This window comes from Hoplias malabaricus, chromosome 2 (assembly GCF_029633855.1).
Source record: "Hoplias malabaricus isolate fHopMal1 chromosome 2, fHopMal1.hap1, whole genome shotgun sequence".
NCBI classification, from domain to species: Eukaryota; Metazoa; Chordata; class Actinopteri; order Characiformes; family Erythrinidae; genus Hoplias; species Hoplias malabaricus.
The window spans coordinates 63,226,348-63,251,094 of record NC_089801.1 but is presented as its reverse complement, the minus strand read 5'-3'; the positions used below and the strand labels follow the sequence as shown (position 1 = coordinate 63,251,094).

The window sequence follows — 24,747 nt, the reverse complement described above, 5'->3', positions numbered from 1 at the left end:
AACCCTGGGATTGAGTCACTCAGTGCTGGCAGAGCTGCTCTGGGTGCTGGGTCTTTGTGAAACTCTGAGCCGAGCTCCCTGCTGGTAATTTGTTATCTGAGGACTTTGTGAAAGTGCCTGTGGTTACACAGCCCTTCTTTTTCGAGAGACTCTCTCTCTTTCTTTCTTTATTTGTCTCAAGACCCTTAATCCCTCAATGGATAAAAGGGGAAAGTTGTATTAAAAATAAAAATTTCACCAAGCACTTAAAGTCATTTATTTTTTATTTGGAAGTTGAGTTTAGTTCTCCCATTTATCGGGGTTACAATCCTTCCCATGGCATTTTGTTTTCCTTTTCCTGCCACAGTGTTTTACTGTCTTATGTTTGCTCTGTAACTCTGTCGAACTAAGAGTCCGTTTTATTAGTTCCTACAGTGGCTTGTTAGCTCAGCAGTCACATGTTCGTCTTGCGTGCTGACGGCCTGGGTTCACATCCTACAGTTTACTTGGATTTTTTATATAATCTGTTGTGAGACCTCACTGTTCTGCTTAAGGGCCCACTGCCATTACTGGCGGATAACGCACCAGTTTTTTGTCAGTTTTTAACCCTGCTGACCTGGGTTTGAGTCCCGCTCAGAGCAGACCCCCTTCACAATGAATCAGGGAAGGGATGTAAAAAGATTTCAAAACAATAAGAAATCAGACATTCCTCTGTGTAGAAAGTTGAGAACATTTACACTAACTGCTAACAAGACCAGGTCAGGCCATCCTAGCAAGTACAGATGCGTAGTCTCCAACAATCCTAAAACGTCATGACAAGACTAATAAGTAGCTGTTACCACAGGTGATGTCAAGGTACATATAGCTACCATCAGGAAAAGACTGCACAAGTTTGATTTTCATGGAGGTGTTCAATTTATTTGATTTGATTTTCAGGAGGTGTTCAAAAAGGAAACACTTGCTTTTAAAAAAATATCAGGGCAATATGCCAGAGAGACCCTAGACAAAGACCAGGACTTCTTGAACAATGTGCTTTGGACAGATGAATCCAAAGCTGAATTATCTGGGCACAGTAACAGAAGATAGGTCTGGTGCAAACCAACGCAGCATTTGAGCACAAGAGGTGGAAATGTCATAGTTTGGGGCTGATTGCTGCACCACCTGCACCTTCACACACACTGAGCATTCTCTCAGTCAGCTTCATGAGGTCATCACCTGGATCGGTTTTCAGTGAACAGCAGTGGCCTTGTCAAGAGTTAATTTGTTGAACCGCTCATGTTCTTAATGTGTTCGAGACCATAACTGGGTTTGTTCAGACGCAGGGGGTGGTACACAGTTCTATACAGTGAACAGCCTTGTTCCAGCAATCACTAATGAGATGTGTCCAAACTTTGGACTGGTGCTGTATATGATTGGGGCCACTATTCATAGGAGAGGGTCATGGTATATGACCTATCCTAAAAGGCTGTCCTGAAGGCTGTCCTAAAATATGTGTGATGATGGAGGCTCAAGGAGATGAGAGGGACATGGTAGGCACTTTATTTAAAATTACAATAAACAGGGCAAAAGAAGTGGTGAAGTCAAGAGACAGAGGCAAAACACAAAGCCAACAACACCTTACAAAAACCAGAGCAAATGCATAAAAAATCATGTACCAAATAATGAGTCAACAAGTCAGGCGTCAGTTAAGAAAAATGAGGTCCAAATCTGTCTACTGTCTAGTGCAGGAATGTACTGTCTCTCTCTCTCTCTCTTTGTACCCAATTTAACAGCAAGCCAAACTCCCTTCAGATAAATGCATGAGAGTCAGGATGTAGCCTCCAAGCTCCTGAGTTTTATTGAGCTGTGTATTCATACACTAAAAGAATGAGAGTGAAACTATATGAAAAATAAATAAAATAAAGCATAAGTAATACCAGCAGAGCTATAATCAGAGCAACACATTGTTAACATTTCTAAACAATGTAGATTGCCAGCAAATTGAATATTTCACATTTATGAGTAGAGAGACAAAACAGAAGCAAAGCCTCTGAAACACACACACACACACACACACACACATATATTTTATATATATATTATATATATATTAAATTATATATTTATATATATTACATATATTTTACAGCATCAACTGCTGCATGAGCTCAAAAAAGTGTAATATCCAACATTTAACTGCAAATGTTTCCCTCTCTCGTGAAATCCCCGGTTCTCGGCTGTAGCCATCACCAAATGTCATTCAGTGAATTACTTTGCTGTCCCAGAGAAATGAATAGCATTTAAGTTTAGCTGAGTTTATTAAAACAGTGGTGGAATATCCTATACATTAGCGCACTGCTGCCACCGTCAGGTAAAAGAAAAAACTGCAAAGTGCAAGTGGGCCGTTAATGATGTATTCTTAAAAGTAATGAAGCCTGTGACCCGGGGGCTGGACTTTGGCCACCCCTGGTCTAGTGTCTTACGATGTAGCCAAGCGTACACAGAAAAAAAAATCAAAGTACTACATAAAATATATCAAATAAAGATAAAATGGTAACATGAATAACAAAATACTGAAAAATTAAACAAAATAATGGCAAATATTTAGTACATTAATTTTTTTTAATCATTTTCAGTTAGAGCAGTCCAGTCTCCTAAATCCCGTTCTCTGTGAGGGGAGGGGGCACATTATCTTTTTTCTGATGTCTTTTTCCTCTTTAATGTTTCTGATGTCCTCATCTTTCATTTTGCTCATTAACTCTATCCTCTTGAATTTCTCCTCTTTTCTGATCTTTTTTTCCATCTTAGCTCTTTAATGAACATTCCTTTACTTTGTCCTTTTTAATATATAATGATTTCTTCTTCTCTTATGATTTTAAGGACCATCTGATGTACCTTTTTTTGTGTAAATGTAGTCCAAAGACTGGAATAACGTTGCAATTATCTTATCGAACAACGTGGTAACTTGAATGGTATCGTTTTTCTGATTGTTGTTGAAGACGTGATATCTACCTCCATAGGTGTCGACAATGCCCTGGAGCTTATCACTGTTACTGATAAATTTCTCAATGGGTTTCCTCCCCAGGAGATCTCCACCAGTGAAGAGTATCATGGTTCGCTGCTGAGCGTCTTCTCCAAACTTTTCCTGAAACCATTTGACAACATTCATTTCTTCCTGTGTGAATGCTCCCAGTCTGATCACCAGCAGGAACACATGAGGACGAAGAGCAGGATCGAGGATACATTCAGGTGCATTGTGAGTTGTTTGGCCTGATGAGAACCATGTGTCCATTACCCCAGGAGTGTCGATTACAGTGATGTTCTGTCCAAAAACCAGTTTGTTCCTCCTCTCACAGTGTGCTGTCACTGAAGATGGAGACGCCTCCGCTCTGAAAATGTTCTCACCCAGGATTGTGTTTCCAGACGTACTCTTCCCAGCTCCAGTTTTACCCACCAGCATCACTCTCAGCTCATGGGGATGTATAGAGCATGATGGTCCTTCTGTCGATGGTCCTACAAAACAGATTCAGACATTTACATTACCTCGGAATTCACAAATCTGATCAGGATTTACAGCTTGATATTTGATCAGTGACTGATGTTTCTTGTTGGTGTTTTGTAGCTTACAAAGAAAGTTCATGTAAGTAAAATAAATTCCATTATAAACCACTGCAATGTTGCTGTAAACCCTGAAATGGATAAGCTCTAACAGACAAAGAATAAATGAATGAAAGTTTCAGTCTGAAAAACCTTATTGAAAGATGTAACATTTAAGAGTCTTAAACACTTAAAAACTAATTTTATGTAACTGAATGTTTTAGGCTGTTTCCTGTCTGTATGCCTTGATTTTGCCTAATCTAGTTCAATGAGGATTTGCACGCTCGTCAGCTCTGCTGGTATTTTAAAGGAGGCCATGGTCTACAGATCAGGCCAAAGTGAGGAAAGCAGAGAAAAGGAGAGTTATTTTCATATAATCAGACAAATCCTCGATGTTGGAGAGCAGTAGAAACACTTCAGTGATGAGAAACAGCAGCAGGGTGTGATCAGGATGAAGTTTAACAGCACATTTAAACTCTGAGGATAGTGTTAAGCATTGTGTCAAGTACTACATTTACCCACCTGAAATGTAGACAAACACATTTCGTTTATACTGTGTACCTCCATACTTTGTACAACGACAATAAAGTTGGTTTTAATTGAATTTTACACAGTCGCAGAATAAAGTCAAGCTGAAAAATTGAATGATTTTATCTTGATGTTTCATGTGCGTGTTGATACTGAACAGAATTCTTTGTTAATAAAATTTCAAATACAACATTCTTGCTTCTTAATCATCTTTACTCAAAGTGTAGTCAGTTTTTCTCCCTGTAAAACACAATATGAGTGATGACATCAGCCTGTGGGTGTGGAAAACTTACACTAACCAATAGTATCACATTATATTTTCCTGCATCAATCACCACTCTGACCAATCAGTGAGAACACTGAACTAGCTCATTATCAGGACAGTGAACGACTCAGAATTTGATTTGTCACATGGACAGGAACTGTGCTTTTGATCTGAAATGGGATTCACACAAACCCTGTATCTGATAGGTAGAGTAGTCAGGGATCATAAGAGTTTTGGGAAACCTGGAAGGCCACAGAACATAAACAGCCCTTGAAAAATAATAACATCTAAAAACCTACTTTAAAGTCATTAACAATAACATTGTGTAAAAACAAAAACACAAACAGTTTGATAGTAGATTAATTTTTCACATGATCAATTATCTGTATTTCACATGAACTTGGGCAGTTTTTGTATTTAAACGTGTATCATAATAACTTTTACCTGGGCAGTAGTGTAGACTGTCACTCACAGTCATGTTTTATTTTGTTTATTTTAGTTATATTTTACAAAATGGTAAAGTGCTTTTAATGACAAATAATGTCTAGAGATAGATGTGACTGCCTTGATAAAATCAGAAGATGAATTTGCTAAGAAGGCTGAGACAGAAGGACAGGTCACATTGCCAATTCAAATAGCATGAGAAGGACAGCAGAAGAGAGAGGGTGAACTTGATGGTTCACTACATTTGATGTAGCTTTTTTATTCTACCGATTAACAGTCTTACAGTTTAATTATGTTTTCTGTGGATATTCAATGCTGGAAAACTTGGGCTTTGGATTTTTTTTTTTTTGGTAGATGTGTGGTTACAGTGTATGAACGGCAGCCCCTCCGTGCACACAGCTGGACCCACATCTGGACTGAAGGGAAGTAGGAAAATCCCTATACCACTTCCAGCCCAATTGTCCGGTTTCCCTCATATATAATTCATGATAAGGAAATAAAGTATGTTGCAATGCCCATGTCAGCTTGTCCTTAAGCCTGTAGAGCTCATCAGAACGGGCAGCACTGTTTTAGAGAGAAAAGGGGCCAGGTCTCATGTGAACTCCAGTTTATTTGATAACTTATTGTTTACTGTGAGATCTGTCTTTACCTTTGAAGGCTGAAGGGAAGATAACCACTGCAACAACTGTCAAAACTGCCAAATCTGCCAAAACTGCCAAAGACAATTTCCCAGAGGGAACCGTGTTGTTTTTCTGTCAGAAACCGGGAAAAGACATTTAAGGAAAGAAACGTGTTGATTAAAGAAACAACCAAGAGCAATCTATTAGAATAAATGTTGCTAGAATTATAAAAATGAATAACAGAAAAATTAAAAAATGATTGATTACACCCAAGAGGTTCATTAATAAGTCATATAATTTATCTCATGTACATATTTTCTGTGTAAATGTTTTAGAAGTTTGCAAAACCAAATGTTTTAATTCAGAAGTAAATTAAATTACATTTTTCTACACTGTTTTGAACATATTTCTTTTAAAATGCCCCAATGTTGTTTTTACTAACTTTTGTCATTTATATAATTAAGCACAGAGCATTTAGTAAATTTGTAAAAGCTTGTTTGAGATGTTCGTTCTAGCTACAGTGGCTAAATGATGACTGGTCAGTCGGTATTTAAAGCTTAACAAAGTGTAATACTCATTATAAGTGCTTTGTTGTTATGATCTGCCTCTTCTTTCAGTCTGTTAATCTTATCTTTCACGTGGTACTGAATGATTTGGGGAAAATATTTATTCGTGAATTTCTGACTTACATTGAGGTTTCAAATAAAATGATTTTCTATTAAAAACTCAATGCCTGGGTTTAAACTTGGGCACTGAATAAAGAGCATTTTGTTATTTACAAAGCACAGGTTTTGGCTAATTCTGACACAGAAGTTAAATGTAATTTCAGTACTTTCAAATTATGATTTTTAATATAGAAATTATTCATCTTTCAGCTGTACTTTCAGACAATGCATTTCTTCTTCCATCTTCTTTTCCTCCTCTTGTAAGATTTCTCTGACCCTGGATTCTGCTTTCCTCTTCTCATTCTCAGCCTCCTGCTTCATCTCCTGGAGAAATACATTCATGAGTTGTGTCTATATATACACTCTTCAACACTGAAACTGTAACAACAAGATGGGAAAGTCATAGAATTATTGAAACCACAGGACTGACAGACATATTTGTGTTAAGCAAATGATAAAAAAAAGAAAGAAAATTCTCAAAACATCTTGAGTTATTAGTTTTGGGTATGAGTGCCAAGCACAGAAACAAACACACTACAGGCTTTGGCATGTTATCAGTGAGATTATTAATGGTTGTTTGAGGAATGTTCTTGTGCACAAAAATAATCAAGATCCACTGCTGGCATCTCTCTTTCCCACTGCCAACAGATGACATTCCAAATGTGCTTAATAGGACACAAATCTGGAGACGCTGTAGTCTGGTAGCATGTTTAGGCCATGCAGGCGGCATAGACTGTTCTGTTGAAAAATGGCTCCTGGGACACGCTGGAGAAATGGCTGTACCACTGGTTTCACTACCAAATCAATGTAACACAGAATGTCTAAGAGTGGCTTCTGGGATGGTGCAGCAGCATAATTTAGGATCCCTCTGTTGGTCTTACTTCCCACTGACTATACACTGACTACTCATTTAACAAAACAGCTTTTTACGGAATGGAAGGGGGAAATTGAAAGGAAATTTACCAGAAAACTTGAAAATAAGCAGCAATTTGTCGAAAGAAAAGGAGGAAATCAGTGACGGTGCTAGCAACCAAATTGAACGAGGAGCTATGGAAGTTCTCCCAGCTAACATCATTGCAGAGATATAGAGGACTGAAACAGATAATGTCATATTGATAGATTGAATTATGTCATAAATGGTACTATTTCCTTTGTTGTTGCCTAATTATTTTAATAATGACCATATGACTGGGAATTAATGCCTGCTTAGCATGTACACTGCTCTGGCCCTACTTTGTCAGAGATGGCAGTTAGCACTAAAGTGGGCCCCTTCAGGTGGTAGGGTTTTCTCTTTAATCTGGAAGTTAAGGTTTACTTCAGAAATGTAGGTCCTCAGTGTTATATTTATATACTTGTTTGTTCAATTTGGACAGAAGCTGTTTTGTTTAAACATACTAGGAATATTTAGATACCCTGTTAAACTGTTTTTCTGTATCTTTTTTCCTTGCTATGATTGAAAAGTTCATGTGAATGGGTATGGCGTTATTTTCGTTGCACAATTCGGCATGCAGCATTATTTAGATATTTTACTGCATTAGAGTTATAGCTGACAGAATTATGAATAGCTAACCATAAGCTTACTTAACTGCAGTATTAAGCTATTGAGTTATTTAGATTGTAGCATTACACAAGCAACTAGCCATGTATGTTGATAACTACCTATCTAGATAGCATTTACAGTATTCTATCCCTGATAGCAAGACGGCAGACCACCGTTGGCCCACTGAGGACGAAGTTGGAGGTCCACTAGTGTTTTGCACAGCATTTTCTGGGCGGACCACTGCTGATTAAACAGAATTTAGACACAATGCCACATTTTAGCCCTTTTTCCTTTCACTGTCCAATTTACATTTTTCCCCTTCATTAGGTTCTTCTGTTATCTTTTATAAATAAGATTAGTAAATAATTTTAATCCAGCACAGTGTCAACATTTTTAGCATTATCATTTTATATCAGGCTTGTACTCATTATTATATCTCTCATAGTTGTTGGTAATAATTGTATTAGTGTGTTTTCCAGAATAAATGTCTCTGTGAATTTAAAATCTTTTTGAGGACATTAACAATGAGTTATATCCTGTACAGGACAGTAATCTGAGTGGTCCTATCTGCACTATTTTGTACTATGTACATTATTTTCAGCACATCAGCTATGTTGCTTACTCAGTAAAACTAGTAAATACAATAATTAAGGCAAAAAAAACTCTACCATGTGGCCAATTCAATGAATATAAAATAAAATTACTGGCTGTGGTGCACTGGTCTGTTGCCGTTCGGAGGACATTTGATTGGCTGAAACTGAGGCACTTTGTAATATCTGTAAGTGTGGAGCGAGCTCGTGGGTCAGAGACATTGCGCAGGACAGGAGAGCAAGATGTGTAGGTTGTAGTGTGTGTTCAAGAAACCTCCTTGCTCGCTCAAAATATGCAGAATTGCATAATTGTAGCACAAAAATAATGCCATAAATGGGTTGCATAATCCAGCTGAAAGAAATAAGGTAATAGCTGAAATGAAGAAGGAAACGCAGAATAAAATCTCACAAATACTGAACATTTGAAATTGCAAAAAATAGGATTTAAAGACACATATTACTATTCCTTCCAGAATAAAAATGTGAGAGGAATTGGGCTGCAAAGGGCTGGAACATTTCTAATAAATTTCCAGTAAATTACAGGTAGCTTACCATGCGAACCTTAAGGAATTTATGGGATTTCATAGGAATTAATAGGAAATATTGGATAATTCATAAGAACTATATCATACACTATCATCAATGTTTTATTTTTTATTTTTTGTCAACAGCAGACATGAAGGCATAAAAATACAAATAATAACTATGACATTTTTGATGCCTTTGTTAATGCACGTAGCATTATTCTGTTAAATAATATGACAAAGTGTAAAAACACTAAAGCTATTGGCTTTTAAAATGTTAAATAACTGATTAATAAGTCCATCCATCCATCCATCCATTATCTGTAACCGCTTATCCAATTTAGGGTCGCGGGGGGGTCCAGAGCCTACCTGGAATCATCAGGCGCAAGGCGGGAATACACCCTGGAGGGGACGCCAGTCCTTCACAGGGCAACACAGACACACACACATTCACTCACACACCTACGGACACTTTCGAGTCACCAATCCACCTGCAACGTGTGTTTTTGGACTGTGGGAGGAAACCGGAGCACCCGGAGGAAACCCACGCGGACACGGGGAGAACACACCAACTCCTTACAGACAGTCACCCGGAGCGGGAATCGAACCCACAACCTCCAGGCCCCTGGAGCTGTGTGACTGCGACACTACCTGCTGCGTATATGTTTATGTATATATTCGTATATGGTCTCCAAGTGTGTCCCTTAAGCTGTTAGAGAAGATGACTGTATAAAAGGGGGAATGATTAATAATACAGAATATAAAATGTCTGTATGCTGATGACATTCTTTTGACCCTGACCAACCCTCAAGTTAGCTTGCCTAAATTTGTTAAATCCTTGCTTTAAAAATGTGGGTCATATTCTGGCTGTAAATTAACATAAAACACAAACAGTCACTTTTAGTTACAACCCACAGAATATTACCTATAAAATGTCATTTTAAATATAAAGACAACACAATTAACTACCTTGGAGTGCAGATACCCGAGGATCTGTCATATATGAATTATTGTCATAATCGCGAACATAAAAGCAGAAACGCTGGTCCCTATTAGCAGTGAAAATGACCAACCAAATAGATATCATTAAAATGAACACATTATCCAGATTACTCTTTCTCTTTCATTCTCTGCCAGTATAAATACTACCTAAGTAATTTAGTCAGTGAAGTAGAATGATTTCGATATTTATTTTGGGGAAAACAAAAACTGCAAGTTAGATTACAGACACTACAATTATCTAAGAACCAAGGGGGGATAGGATTACCTTCCCGGGAAGATTATTATAGGGCTGGCCATTTACAGTTACAATGTTAATGGCTGCCCAATTAAAACTTATACTGACATTTAGAAAAAAATGGTTGTGATTACAGTTGCTAAGCAGTAATTAGACAGTCAGAATTTAGAGGTGGGACTCATCGAAGAAGCAGTACTCACATTAATGACTTTGTTCTTATAATCTATCTCTTCTTGTAATTTGTTTATCTTGCTAGACATTTCTTCTTCCATCGTCTTCCTCTTCTGTTCCTCCTCTTCTCTGATCTTGGTCTCCTGACGAATCTCATTTCTGAAGTCTGTCTTTGTTTCTTTGTCTTTTCTGCTGCTGAACGTCACAAACAAAGAAAAGGCAAACGTCAATTTTTCATTTAAAGACATTTTGGACCCTTTCAATTTAAGTATATCAAAGACATAAAAGTAATGGGCATTTATTGAAAATGGACATATATTCATGATTCACAAAACAAATGATCTAAAAGTGAATAAGACCGGACTCTGTGACCCATGTTTCTGAAACTTGAGGTCAATGGATCAACGTGAGTTAATGAATGAAACTCCAGGTTTTAATGTGGATTTGACCTTTTTGAGAATTTGTAGCACCAACTCCTTTTAGAGCAGGTAACAGGTCATTAAAGTATATCAGAATCATAATTAGATTTATTGTTAACACACACAAGGAATTTGTTTCCGATTGTTGGTGATGCTCTCTAGTGCTGACCAGAATAGAATACACATAACTTACAGACAATGCACAATATATTCAGTATACACAGACAACACTATTGGTCTTGCTGGAGCTGACAGTTCATGAAATACATTAAAGACACAAACAAACTTTACTCAGAGTAAAACAACAATACAGAAACATGACACACTAACGCTATGCTAACGCTATGCACTTCAATACAGTACAGCAAGTAAACAAGGAGGGACATACAAGACTAGAAACAAACCATAACCATGGAAACTACAACCTAACAAGGATCACAGACAAGAAACCATTTATTCATTTATGCATCCACAAACGCAAGTTAAAACTCACAAATACAAAGAAGAAAAAAAACAGATATAAACCAGAAACTGCAGCACTTTTAGTGGGCGCAATCAAATTTAAGATGAACTGAAACAAGAGGGGATGCAACACAGTAGCAAACATCATCACTATGAGGAAAACTGAAGGATAAATCCTAACTTAATAAAAATGGGCAAGAGGTCAGTCTTACCTGTCATCACAAACCTGTTTCCTGAAGCTTCTCACTGATTTCTGTCAAAAGAGTTCAGGGTAATATTACAGCACATGGATTTAAATTTTCTTATGTTTTACATATATTTTGAAAGACTGAAGTGCCCAGGCCCTGTGAAGGACTGGTGCCCCCTCCAGGGTGTATTCCTGCCTTGCGCCCAATGATTCCAGGTAGGCTCTGGACCCACCGCGACCCTGAACTGGATAAGTGCTTACAGATAATGAATGAATGAATGAATGAATGAATGAAGTGCCCAGATGATCAGAGACATATATATGAATTAACACTATGTGTTATTGTTTTATTATTTAATAATAAATATGCTCAAGTCCATGTTATTATATTATCCCAAGGAACGTAAATTTTAGTTTCTTCATGGATTTCTGAGTGAGCCTGTACTGTGCTGCTTGTAAATTAACTTATCAACAACAAGAGAAGATGACCTGAATGATGGAGCCATGATAAGAAAGTCAATCTTTCTGAACTGAGCTCACCTGATTGGTTTTGCGTGGCCTGTATGATCTGTATTCAGAGTCACTGGTTTGTTTGCTGGAGTATAAACACATAATCACATGGATCAGACTACACAATATTTTTGTCTTTCACAACGTTCACTGTTTCAGATTAATGATATAAATTTGTGCCGTGTCTTGGTCGGGAGACTGGAAACACTACACTTTTGACACGGACCATTCTACATTCACGTCATTGGGTGAGTTCAGAGTTTCTTGTGGAGGCTTGACTTCTCGCTGTGGTGTTGTGGGGCATCTAAGATGCCACATCGCTGATCTTGAATTATGTCACACTACACAAACGTTACTTGCCCCAGTGTCGGTGGACACTGTAAATGTGTTGGATATGACAAAATCTTGCCAAAATCAGACTAAATATGTGTAGGCTGATCCTGGCATTAAGCCCAGGGATTAATGATCTGTTATCCCTCAGAGAGGGATTTGATCCCAACAGACACACACCATAGCAACAATTTACTCTCTGATGTCTAAGCAATGATTCTTTTAAATTAATGTGACACAATATTTGAAAGAGCTTTATCTATTAATTTGTAAATTGAAAAATCTTTCACCTGTTTGCAGAAAAATTTGCTCCTTTAAATGTTGTGGTTTGTATAGGTGTGACGAATGATCCAGCCTCTGATGAAGAATCACTGTCCCACTGCAGGAAAGAGAAAAGACAAACATTAAAGAACAAAGATAGAAGTAATGATAAAAATAATAAAATAATAATAAGCAAGGTGCTGAATAAGCATCCACAAAATAAATGATTATACGTTATGTACAATTTTAAACTTTCGTTTGCTAAAGATGTGAATCAGAAAGGAGAAATAACTGAATCAGAGTCATTTGAAAACAACTCTGATAGGTGATCATCTATTTTCATATTGAGACAGTGAAATATACACTTTTGTAATTTGTACAAACAGAGGATATACATCATTTTTTTAAATTATTATTACTATTTTTTTATGACTGGATGATTTACTTTTGCAATGTGCGTAAACCAGGCAACTGATCAGAAAGCAGCAGACCAGCAGACACCAACATGTAAAGCTCCTTTCATGGATGCGGCTACTTAAAAACTGTGTTTAGATTTAAGGAGTCACAGTAAGTGTAACCAAACAGCAACATGCAAGGTCTACAGTTCTGAAATCAGCAACACGGCCACCACAACATCAGATGTCATTCATCACTTCAAAACCCACAATGAGAGACGAGTGGCTGTGCCTTTTAAATAAGGTTATTCATTGGCTAGTCAAACATTAGCAAAACGATAATGTTAATTTGAAATGTTAGTTTATTGTGCATTTATTGAGAAGAGAAAACAGTCAATATTAATAACACTTGACTTAAGTAAAATGGCAAAATCATATGACTTGGGGTTTCTGGTATGCTGGTAACATTAACTTTATGAAAAGACTTTATAATTGAGCCATAGTCTGCTAACATTTGTGATGTATTTTCTGCAGTTCCAGGGTTAATGCTTATTTTGATTCTCAAACCCCATGTTCCCATTAGTGTTTCCAAATATAGTGGTTAACAGTTTAGTTTAACTTTTACTAAATCGCTATAGCTAGAAGCTATGTATTAATAAATTAATTCGGACACCTCATAATCAGCCCTTAGCGTTCACCAGCGTTTGTTTACATTTGAGCAAGACAGAATTCTCTAATAAGGACACATCCTGTAAAGTTTGAAGGGTGTAAGGATGAGAAATATAGTAATAGGCTCCACGTTCAATTGTTTATGTCCCAGTACGACTGCATAGACTTACCGGCAGCATTTCTGCTGTATGGTGAACAGCAGGAACCTCAATAAACATTTTTAACTGTGAAATGCCTTTTGAAATATTTTTTTATATATATATATATATTATATATTTTGTGAGGAAAAAGAACACCCACACATTTATTAAAACTTAAAATATTTAAAATTAGAATCAGATGCAGCACATCAGCTGCTGACGATTAGACCACCATTGCAGCTGATTTTGGAGAGGTCTGCCTTCAGACATTTAGTTTACTTTGCTCTGGACTATTGAGTGGGATCACCAGATCCAAAGAGCTCTCAGAGGACTTCAGAAAGAAGGTTGTAAATGCAGATGAGTCTGTGAAGTCAGGGATGACATTCCAAAATGTCTTCATGGTAGTAGGTAGCTCTCTCCACAGTTGATGTTAAAGTACAGCATCTACCATCAACCTTTTTTCTGAAGACCTAAGAGAGCTCTTTGAACCTCGCTATGATGATACCACTCACCTCAACAATCCAGAGCAAACTGAATGCCTGAGGCTTAATAAAAGGTTTCCTCCAAAATCAGTTGTAATGATGTCCTAATCATCTGCAGTTGATGTGCTGCTCCTGATTCTAGTTTCAGGCATTTTATGCTGTAATAAATACAGGGTGTTGTAATGGTTTCCTCACAAGAAAATTAATAGACTTAGGACTTACTTGAGACTAATAATTATTGAGAATAATAATAATTATTATTATTATTACTATTATTATAAATATTATAATATTTTTATTAACTTAAAAACCCCTTTAAATATATTTTTATCTCTACAAACACTAGTAAATAGTGTGGAATTAAAATATTGGACATTCATGTTAGTTTGTCCATCAGTTTCTCTGTGAGCCTAAACTGTTAAGTAAACAACAATAAAATAAGATGTGAATGATAGAGATATAATAATAAGCAAAGTTAGTGTTTCATAACTGATCTCACCAGATTGTCTTCATGTGGTCTGTGTGATTCAGAGTCTCTGGTTTGTCTCCTGAGGTACAAACACATCATTCAGGTAATTAGATCAGGACAGGTTAGCATGGAGTTATTTCTGAAAGATGCTCTTTTACATATCACGATATGAAGTTCTGAAGGTCTGAGGGTCTCAGCATTTTCTTTAATCTAAGAAACACTTTATTTAAAAAAAAAATGTATCTGTTACACTGTAAATAATAGCCCTATCTCACCTGTTTGTAAAAACGTTGAGAGGCATATCTTTAGATAAACTGGTTTGCACTGACATGGCATCATTGTCCGAGGGAGTACTGTTGACCCACTGCATTTAAAAAGAAGAATGAACAGAGGCTTCAAAATGACTACAATGTACGACAAAAACAGGGAAAACAAGAAAGAAGAAGAAAGGGAACATAGTGAAAATGGCTAAAATCCAGTGTATCTGGTCCTCTAAGATTACTCCTGGGTGCCTTGTGTTTGGAGTAAACAGTGGCTTATCATTATCATTTAAAGGAACAGGTGCTGAAATGGCCGTTCTTAAGAGAGATGTTCAGACAGGGGGAAATTCTGCTGTGGGGTTCAATGCTTGTGATAGTTTGACCAAAGCAGGTCATGAATGTTCCTTAAGACCCCAGAACTGTGTTCACTTTTGAAAAAAGGAAGAATAGTTCTTATCTGAACTTCTGCCAGAGCTTCTCAATGGGATTAAATTCAAGACTTTGACGAGACTTTCTTCATTTTGCTTCTTCTGAGCTGTTCATAACATAGCCACAACACCATACGTCACCACAGGTTTAAACCAGGCTAACCGCTCTGGACCAGCAGCTTCAGGACAGAAGTTTCTACTCTGTAAGAACCGCGGACTACACTGTGAGTTGTTCACTGTTAGGTTTAGGGTTAGTGTTAGTGTTAGGATTAGGGTCATGGTTAATTTAATACTGTTATGATTGCTGATGTCCCTCCTATATCCTTCATAATCACAAACTTTTGTGTGGTTGTAAGGTGTAATTGGAGCAATTGGAACTCTACTTGGTGCAAGACTAAAATAATCATTAATTCATTCATTGTCTGGATTCCTGGATTGCCAGGAATCACAGGGAAAAAAGCAGTAACATACACTGAAGGGGGCGCCACACACTCACACCTATAGACACTTGTGAGTAGCCAGTTCAGGAGGAAACCGGAGACTAAAAACCCCATGTCCTAAAACTGTTGGTTCAATCTTGACATAAACCTGTGGTGACGTGTGACGGTGAAGCTCTACAAATGGATGCTCCATAAGCCTTGAGCTCAGGGTTTATCTGGATTTTCCCTAAAATTTTAAGTGATCCGCTGCTGTGCTCTTGGAGGGATTTTAGCAGGTTAATTAATTTAAATTGCTTGTTTTAGGTAACTTTGATGAATAAGCGTCAATCTTCACATTGCAAAACCTACAGGTAAAGTCACAAAATACGATTGTACACAAAAACTATTGTACAGTCCCTGTATAAACAGAGCAGGAGTCTGGTTCGTATGGCTGGCAGTAAGTCTGACTGGTTTCAGGGCTGAATTTCTCAGCATAGCCAAGTGGCGGAAGGTGTCCGGTTTGGTGGTCTCAAGATTCCATGTCTGCTTTTTGCGGATGATGTGGTCTTGTTGGCTTCATCGAGCCGGGACCTCCAGCTCTTGCTGGACCAGTTTGCAGCTAAGTGTGAAGCGGTAGGGATGAGGATCAGCACCTCCAAGTCCAAGTCCATGATACTCAGTCGGAAAAGGGTGGAGTGCTCTCTCCAGGTTGGAAGTGAGATCCTGCCTCAAGTGGAGGAGTTTAAATACCTCGGGGTCTTGTTTACGAGTGAGGGAAAGATGGGGCGGGAGATTGACAGGCAGATCGGTGCAGCGTCAGCAGTAATGTGGGCTCTGTACTGGTCCGTTGTGGTGAAGAGAGAGCTGAGCAGCTCTATGGTCACGAGCTTTGGGTAGTGACCGAAAGCACGAGATCGCGGGTGCAAATGGCTGAAATGAGTTTTCTCCACAGGGTGTCTAGAGGAGAGAGGAGCCAGTTAAGGTCGTTTGAGCATCTGGTCCGGATGCCTCCTGGGCGCCTTCCTGGTGAGGTGTTCCGGGCATGTCCAACGGGGAGGAGGCCCCGGGGCAGACCAAGAATACAGAGTCGAGTTGTGAAGCAAACACACTGACTCTAGTCTCCACCTCAAGTGTTCAATCTTGAGTGTGTTCAGGTTCAGATGTGATCTGCAGTTTACTTTACATCTGTGTGATTGTCTGTGTGTTACCTGTTCGATGTATTGCTGTCTGAAAGCTCTGCTGGTATCGAGTGTTTTGTCTGCATTCTCTGTACACTCCTGCAGAGGCTCAGCTAGGTTTTAAATACGGACAATTACACACACACAGAGAAAGAGAAAAAAGCATGTCTGTAAATCACTTCTTCACTCATCTCCTCCTCCTGCTGGTCATGGGGATCACATCAATTCTGCTTCTCTAACCATTAGCCACAGCTGCCCCTTTAGAGACTTTGCCCCGTCAGACACCCGTTGTGTAGGGTGACCTGACGTTCTCTTTTACCTCTTTTTTTAGACTTAAAAAAATGCCCAGGCGGAATTTCACAAACGTCCGGGATTTTGTTTTTCTAGAGTTTACACAGAATTTCGAGAAGCGTTTCGTTCACAAACTAGTCCCGTCCTCCCCTACTCTGATTGGTTTGCTTGAGTGAGAAGGGGGCGTGGTGAAGTAGCCTAAGATCTTCTGATTGGACGATCTGACTGTAAAGCTACCGTTATTGGTCGATAACCTTCTCTGTAAACATTTACTTGGTCAGTCAGCACATCAGTAGTCCTTGTTTACGTCAGGCAAAGCTCATGTACCTACCCTCATCTCGAGCAGCTATGCCGAAACTTAAATGTAAGTTCTCGGATGAATTAAAAAAGAAATTCCCATGTCTTGTGTAGCAAATAAAGGTGTAAAGGACCTAAACGCACACATAGGTTCAGCTAAGCATACAATGGCAGCAAGGGGCGAGAGCTCCCCCCCCACCCCCCCACCCCCCAAAGCGTGTCCTCTTTTTCACCACCTCAGATCTGGTCACCCTACTGTTGTGGGAAGATAAAAATGATAAATTGAAAATCCTAAAATCCTAAATTTATAAAACATTGTACTCCGGGTTTTCCACTGCTGCTGTAGTTGTTGCCTCTTCTAGTTTGGGAAGAATGCACACTAGATGTTAAAACAATACTGTGAGGTTTTAGCAGCATTCAAAATCAGTAGCTCTGCTCCAGTTCATCTCACATGTACTACATGGAGGTCTGTCACTTCAGGGGAAACAGCCCAATGCTACTGAGTTTTTACCCCTTAATCGAAAGCTTGAAATTGTGCACAGTGATCTTAAGTTCATCTGCAGCTGCTCCAGAATGTCCCATGTTATTCCATGTTATGTGCATGATAAAAAACCTGAAAGTAATTGAATTCACCGAGTATAAGGGGCTTCTACTATTCTTTGCATGATGCTGACACCGTTTCCACTGTGGTTTTCTTGTTTTGTTAATAATTGTAAATGTGTTGTGTGACTGTTTAGAAATTGGACTTGAACCTCCAGAATTTTTAAATTAACATATTTTCCTCTACTGGTAAGAAATGACACACTCCACACTCTATTTGCTGAAACTCAACAACACAGTGTGCCCTATGTTCCAGAGTGATGATAAAGACTGACCAGGAGTGGGCAAGCGTGAGCTCATATCTGTCTGCTTTCTTCCAGTAAATCCTTAGTCCAGTTTCTGAGAGAGAGAGAGAGAGAGAGAGAGAGAGAGAGGGAGGGAGGGAGAGAGAGAGAGAGAAATTACCCAAAATATTTAAATAACATTAATTTTGAAGCAATAGAGTCTATGTTTTCCATAATTCACGTTATATAAATGTTTAATCATTATTTCCCTGTCTGATTTTGGTCAGGGCGGCATAGAGGTACAGCATGTAGTGTCGCAGTCACACAGCTCCAGGGACCTGGAGGTTGTGGGTTCGAGCCCCACTCCGGGTGACTGTCTGTGAGGAGTGTGGTGTGTTCTCCCTGTGTCTACGTGGTATTCCTCCGGGTGCTCCGGTTTCCTCCCACAGTCCAAACACGTTGGTAGGTGGAGACTCAAAAGTGTCCATAGGTGTGAATGTGTGAGTGTGTGTCGCCCTGTGAAGGACTGGCGCCCCCTCCAGGGTGTGTTTCTGCCTTGCTCCCAGTGATTCCGGGTAGATAATGAATGAATGAATTAATGATTAATTCTGGTCATTTACCTTTTCTCCTACATTTTCTCCTGCAGAGGCTCAGCTATAAATATTTCTGCATGAATGCCTTGTTCCTTCATTCATTCATTCATTCATTATCTGTAACCGCTTATCCAATTCAGGGTCGCGGTGGGTCCAGAGCCTACCTGGAATCATTGGGCGCAAGATAGCTGACTGCGACACTACCTGCTGCGCCACCGTGCCGCCCTGGTTCCTTCATCAAGTATATTATTTCTGGTTAATGAAATGTAAAGGTGCATGTATTTAGTAACATTAAAAAAATCACAGTTAAAATGTAATCTTGACAAATCAAGGTTTCTTGTGTAAATGAGTAGCTTCAATGTAATTTCATTTCAGTGTATTCTTCAATTTTGTAGTTTCTATTTAACGCCATATTTGCCCATAAGGCCACATTCACGGCAAGAAAGCTAGTAAGATGTTATTAATTTACTAATGCAGTTTTATTTTATATATGTTGAGACTGCCATCTATTTAAGTTATTCATATGTGTTGCTTATGTTTTATTACTGACAGTAATTAGGAGTGCACATGCTTTCATATTGTTGAATAATTCTGTTATGGGTTTTGCAGCTAGGCTCTGCCAAAATCAACACAGTCCAACATTATATGTTTTATCATAAGCTGAGTTTGGCATGTTGCACAATATGGGGCTTCTTCAACATTTACTAGACACACTTGAGTAAATCTCACACTTGAGTAAATACAGCGTCTTGTGTACACTGCTTGGTCCCAGTGGTTTTCAAGCAGTGGCGGACGGTGGTCTTTCAAGGAGGGGAAGCTCAGTTTCGGCCTACATCATAAAATGTGTCGGTTTATTTATACGTAAATTCTACCCTCCGTTCCTTTTAAAGGAAATGATCTGTGACCCTGTCGTACCAACAAGGCGTCTTTTCCAGGGACTTGACTAGTGTCCTCTCAATGGCCAGCAGAGCTAGGCTGCTTAAACGGCCTTGGACCATGTGAAGTGTGTCCGCCTGTGAGTGCTTTGTGACGGTGGAGGGGCTCAGCAGCACCCGCTGGACAGAAACTGCGATAGAAGTCAGTCTCCAAACACAAGCAGCTACAAAAAAACCACCAGAAATAGAAACTCGATTTGTCGCTAGTCATTTTTAACAAAGAAAATGCCGCTAAAAGGACTTAGAAAGTCTGGTTCAACTCAGAACAGATTGAAAATTTAATGCTCCCACGGATCTTTACACAAAAGGATCGCTGATTCGCTCATTTCGCTGTCAATCAAAAAGGGATTCAGCCTGAGACAGATCATCCAATCATCATGCAGAAGCTAAGCGTCCGGGCCAGCCGAGGCCAGCCCACTGCCCCATAGACCCCCAGAGACGCTGAGCGTCCGATGGGCGGGACAAAGCCCAGCATTTATCCAATGACTCGTCTCGTTTCCCTGCACTTTGCTGCTTCACTATTGAACTCTGTGGACGCTCAGCGTCCTCACTGTTTAAAGCACCATGAAGAGAATGATTGAGAGGAAAGCCGCATCTTTACCAGTGATAAGAAGCTGATTCCGAACAAAAGTTAATCGCGTTGAAGTGCATATTTATTCAATGACATGTACACACAACAGTATATATTTGATCACTTATTTTTTGACATTTTAGGGGAAGCTGAGCTTCCATTGCAGTCTTAGAGCAATCGCCACTGTTTTCAAGGTAGGTCTGCGGTTTTCATCCAATAATGGGATTCGCTTTGTGCTGTAGTTTGTACATACACTGTCCTGAACTGCCTGACATTCTCTACATTTATATCACTATGGCAAAATAAAAAGGGCTTTTAACTTCAGCTCAATATAAAAAAAGACTGTACTCAATTGATCTGTACTTAAACGACACTCAAGTGACTCATACATGAGAAAACTGATCATGGCAGGTACTGACTACATCACTGATCACCAAGCATTTTACATACAAGATCATGTTTTGAAATCTGAACAAATGAAAGCATTACCAGTGTAAATAGCAGGCTTAAGCTACTTAAAGACATAATGTCACCATCTCCTCCAATTAGGGGTGGGTGATATGGCAAAAATACATTATCACGATATTTGCAGGATCACAATCCCAATTTTATCACGATTATTTTTCATGCTGGTTTTTAACCTCTTCAAACTCCAGGTATTTTTTCCATTTTACGCCTGAAAATACAATAACCCAAATCTTGAGGCAGTGAATAAACTAGAGAAAATTTTATAAAGTAATGTTACTAAAAAGCCTTCAGAATTTTTAAAGATATTGAAATGAATCTTCAGTGGTTAAACTATGATCAAAACAACAAAACATTTTAAGCACTTTTCTTAAAGGAGCAATCTATAATACTGACACCAAGCGTTTAAAATTTGAACTATAATACAATTTGAAAACAGTGAGAGCTGTCTGCCTCCTCCGCTCCTCCCAAGATGTGTAACTTGAGCAGGTTGCTAGTTTGAGGAAAACTGAACGAACAAGCGAGAGACGAGTTTAAGAACTTGGGCCGTAATAGCTAAGAAGAATAAGCCATAATCAACATATTGACCATAAATCACCATAAATGTCATTTAGGAGGCAGAACTTATCCATATTTCGTTCCACCTTACATGTGTCTGTTTACAAGTCCTAATGATGTTATTCACAAGCTTGTTGAATTCTCTGCTCCACCTTAAGAGCTAACGCTCTTAAGCTAACGCTATAGCTTTTAAAATTTTTGAAGCAACTTTTATTCCACTCTATCCATTTAAATCACACAAACCAATTGTATTATTCAACCAATTATTCACAATTTTTGTATTCAAACGTTTAGAATTTTATTTGCATTATTGTCAAGATTTACTCCTTTTAAACTACTCATAGGCGTCTGTACGTCTATATTTTATTTTACAGTTGTGCTCAAAAGTGTATATACCCCGGCAGAATTTTTGCTATTTTGTTGTCTCGCCCCTCGCTGCCATTGTATGCTTAGCTGAACCTATGTGTGCTCTTAGGTCCTTTACACCTTTAATTGCCACACAAAACATGGGAATTTCATTTTTAATTCATCCGAGAACTTACATTTACGTTTCGGCATAGCTGCTCGAGATGAGGATAGGTACACGAGCTTTGCCTGACGTAAACAAGGACTGCTGATGTGCAGACTGACCAATTAAATGTTTACAGAGAAGGTTATCGACCAATAACGGTAGCTTTACAGTCAGATCGTCCAATCGGAAGATTTTAGGCTCCTTCACCACGCCCCCTTCTCACTCAAGCGAACCAATCGGAGTAGGGGAGGGCGGGACTAGTTTGTGAACGAAATGCTTCTCGAAATTCTATGTAAGCTCTAGAAAAACAAAATCCCGGACGTTTGTGAAATTCCGCCCGGACATTTTTTTAAGTCTAAAAAAGAGGACATGTCCTGGTAAAAGAGGACGTCTGGTCACCCTAAGTGTATTGCCCCCTCTAACATGAATGTCAGCTTGAAGTCTTTTGTGGTAGCTGTGGATAAGGCTAACCATGAGTGGAATTTGTGTGTGTGTGTGTTATCATTCATATTCTCTGAAAAAAGGCCAAGAAAGCAAAAATTCTGCCAGGGTATGTAAATTTTGAGCACAACTATATATTATTCGGGAGAAAATTAACCAGCTCTGGCTCTTGACTTTTGGTAAAATATAACATTAACTATGTTCACATGTTCATTTCATGGCTGTGAGACACTGTTTGTAGACCTGGCCACACGGTGGACTGTGAAATGATTGGACAGAGGGCGGGACACAGGCAGGACCTCGGAGGGCTGGATCATAGAAGTTCTGCTCTGGACTGGGCACCTCTCAAGTAGAATATATTACTTTAGCAATGCTGTGAGAGGCAGCAGTGCATTAGCTTTGACTGTTTCCTTAATTTCCTAAATTTGGAATCATCTTTGAAATCTTCCTTTGGAATTTTCAAAGACTCCAACCTCTCCATAAGGAAAATATTTTATTTTACTGCAGCAAAAAATGATTATATCAGCTTAATGGCAACATTTTACATTTTACCTTCCTTGACAAACTAATCTCATGCACTTCTCCAAATGGCTTTTTACCCTCACCAAACAAGAAAAAAGTTATGACTCACTTAGATTTATTCTGATATAGTCTTGTTCCTAACCCAGTACTCTTCCTGTTTAAGATCAGACATGGAGGAAGCTTTCCCTGATTGGCTGTAGAGTGAGGCCTCCTCTCTCACTCCCCTCCTGTGTTTAAATGGTCTCAATAAGTTAAATGCCAGACAGTGAAGGGGACAACCTGTGTAAATGTGGTAGCTAAACAGGTGTTCTGACAGGTTGTGCTACTTATTGATAACTATGCTTCTGTGCGCAGGCTCAGACCCACAATTTTTAATGTTTTCATGTGATTTTCATGTGAAATCTCCCTTTTTTTTCATCCAGTGCATTATACAATCTTAGCTTACTGTTGTTTGTTACAGCGTTCCAAAACTGTACCTGCTGAAACAAATGGTAAGAAAGAATATATATATTTATAATCAATGTCTTATCACAGTAATTACCTTTAATTACCATATTTTGCCCTTGTAAGGGGATTAAGGCTGTGTATATCTCTTGCTTATAATTCTGTTGGGAGCATTTTGTGATATACTTCTGTGATATGTTGGCAGAGACAGAGCAGCAGCACTATCTGTCAGCGATGCAAATTCGTGTATCTTTATTCGCATACACAAATACATATATCCCTGCTTATGTACATTGGTGTGAAAAGGTGTTTGTGAGCACGTGAGCAAACCCTCATTAGTGACCAAAATGGTTCACTAAACTCCTGAATAGTGCGCTATATAGTGAGAAATGTAGGGCTATAGTGAGTGAGGGGCAATTTCAAACACAAATAATGTCACGTTTAGCTGGTGGCGTTTATGTCATAATCATCACCAGAATCCAACCAAAAGAGATCAGATCAATGTTGTGTTTCACTGGGTGGGAACAGTCTGGTTTATTTTCTGATTAAACATCAGGAAAGTGTCTGATGAAGTTGTAGAATCCAGAGGTGCTCGTTTGGTTGTTTGAGTGGACGGAACACGGAACAAAATGGCGGAAACTAAAACAAGGCACAGTTTCCCTTGTACCCTGAAACACACATTCTAACACAACTGTCTTTGTAGAGGCGGATACAGCAACCTCTGGGTAGACAGCATCTGTTTAATGAAGAGCAGGTGCAACCACCTTGAACTGTGCCTTGATTAAAGGCTTAAACATCGTCTACTGATTTACGGGAAAACACTTGCTGACGCAATTAACTGGGCAGTACTTGTCAAAAAAAAGATTATGAAATGACAGTGAAATAAAATAAATTAGGTGTATCCCTGCAGTTATTTAAGAAGGATAATTCAAACGTACTTTTCTAGAGCCAAGTGTCACCAAAGGTGAACCTCTTTTCAAATGTTTACGCTATTACAGAGAAGCTGGAATTAATATGAGGTATGTTTTTATAAGTTTTGCACCTCCAGAGAGGTGAGGACAATGGAGGAAACACACAAAAAAATGATATTTAACATCTCCCTCTGAGATAAATACGAGTGCAGTACTAACCTGTTTTTTTTTTACAGAGGATTTTACAGTTGCATTTAGCGTCGTTGTCCCTCGCTGCACCGCTGTGTACAGTCCACGTTCCTCACCGCTGAACCGTTACTTTTACTTTCCCTTACACACACATACACACACATACTCACACACACACACATGCACCTGAGAGAGAGAGAGAGAGAGAGAACGACCAGACAAAAACATGACTCTGTGAACCGTTAATTTTACTTTCCCTTGCGCCACACACACACACACACACACACTTGATAGCAAGGAAACAGCGGACCACCGTTTTTAACTGAGGGCAAAGTTGGAGGTCCACTAGTGTTTTGGACAGTGTTTTCTAGCGGACCACTGGTGATTAAACAGAATAATAGACAAAATTCCACATTTTAGCACTTTTCCATTCACAGTCCAATTTAT

At 38.8% G+C, this 24,747-nt stretch overlaps 1 protein-coding gene across 2 annotated transcripts; it reads right to left on the bottom strand.

Annotated features, from left to right (window-relative positions):
* Positions 1–959: 959 nt before the first annotated feature.
* On the bottom strand, positions 960–24,441 carry LOC136686353 (uncharacterized). Of its 2 annotated transcripts, none has more exons than XM_066660067.1 (12): positions 24,331–24,441; positions 18,212–18,275; positions 16,779–16,861; positions 14,739–14,827; positions 14,494–14,542; positions 12,338–12,426; positions 11,748–11,802; positions 11,233–11,273; positions 10,169–10,334; positions 6,294–6,401; positions 5,442–5,544; positions 960–3,471 (listed from the first exon to the last, which is right to left on the bottom strand). In XM_066660067.1, exons 2-12 carry the CDS (start codon positions 18,234–18,236, stop codon positions 2,834–2,836), a joined length of 1,446 nt encoding a protein of 481 aa, XP_066516164.1. In that variant the 5' UTR covers positions 18,237–18,275; positions 24,331–24,441; the 3' UTR covers positions 960–2,833. The 2 variants fall into 2 exon arrangements, with proteins under 2 accessions (XP_066516164.1, XP_066516165.1); XM_066660068.1 differs by having other exon boundaries at positions 10,169–10,331.
* Positions 24,442–24,747: the final 306 nt, after the last annotated feature.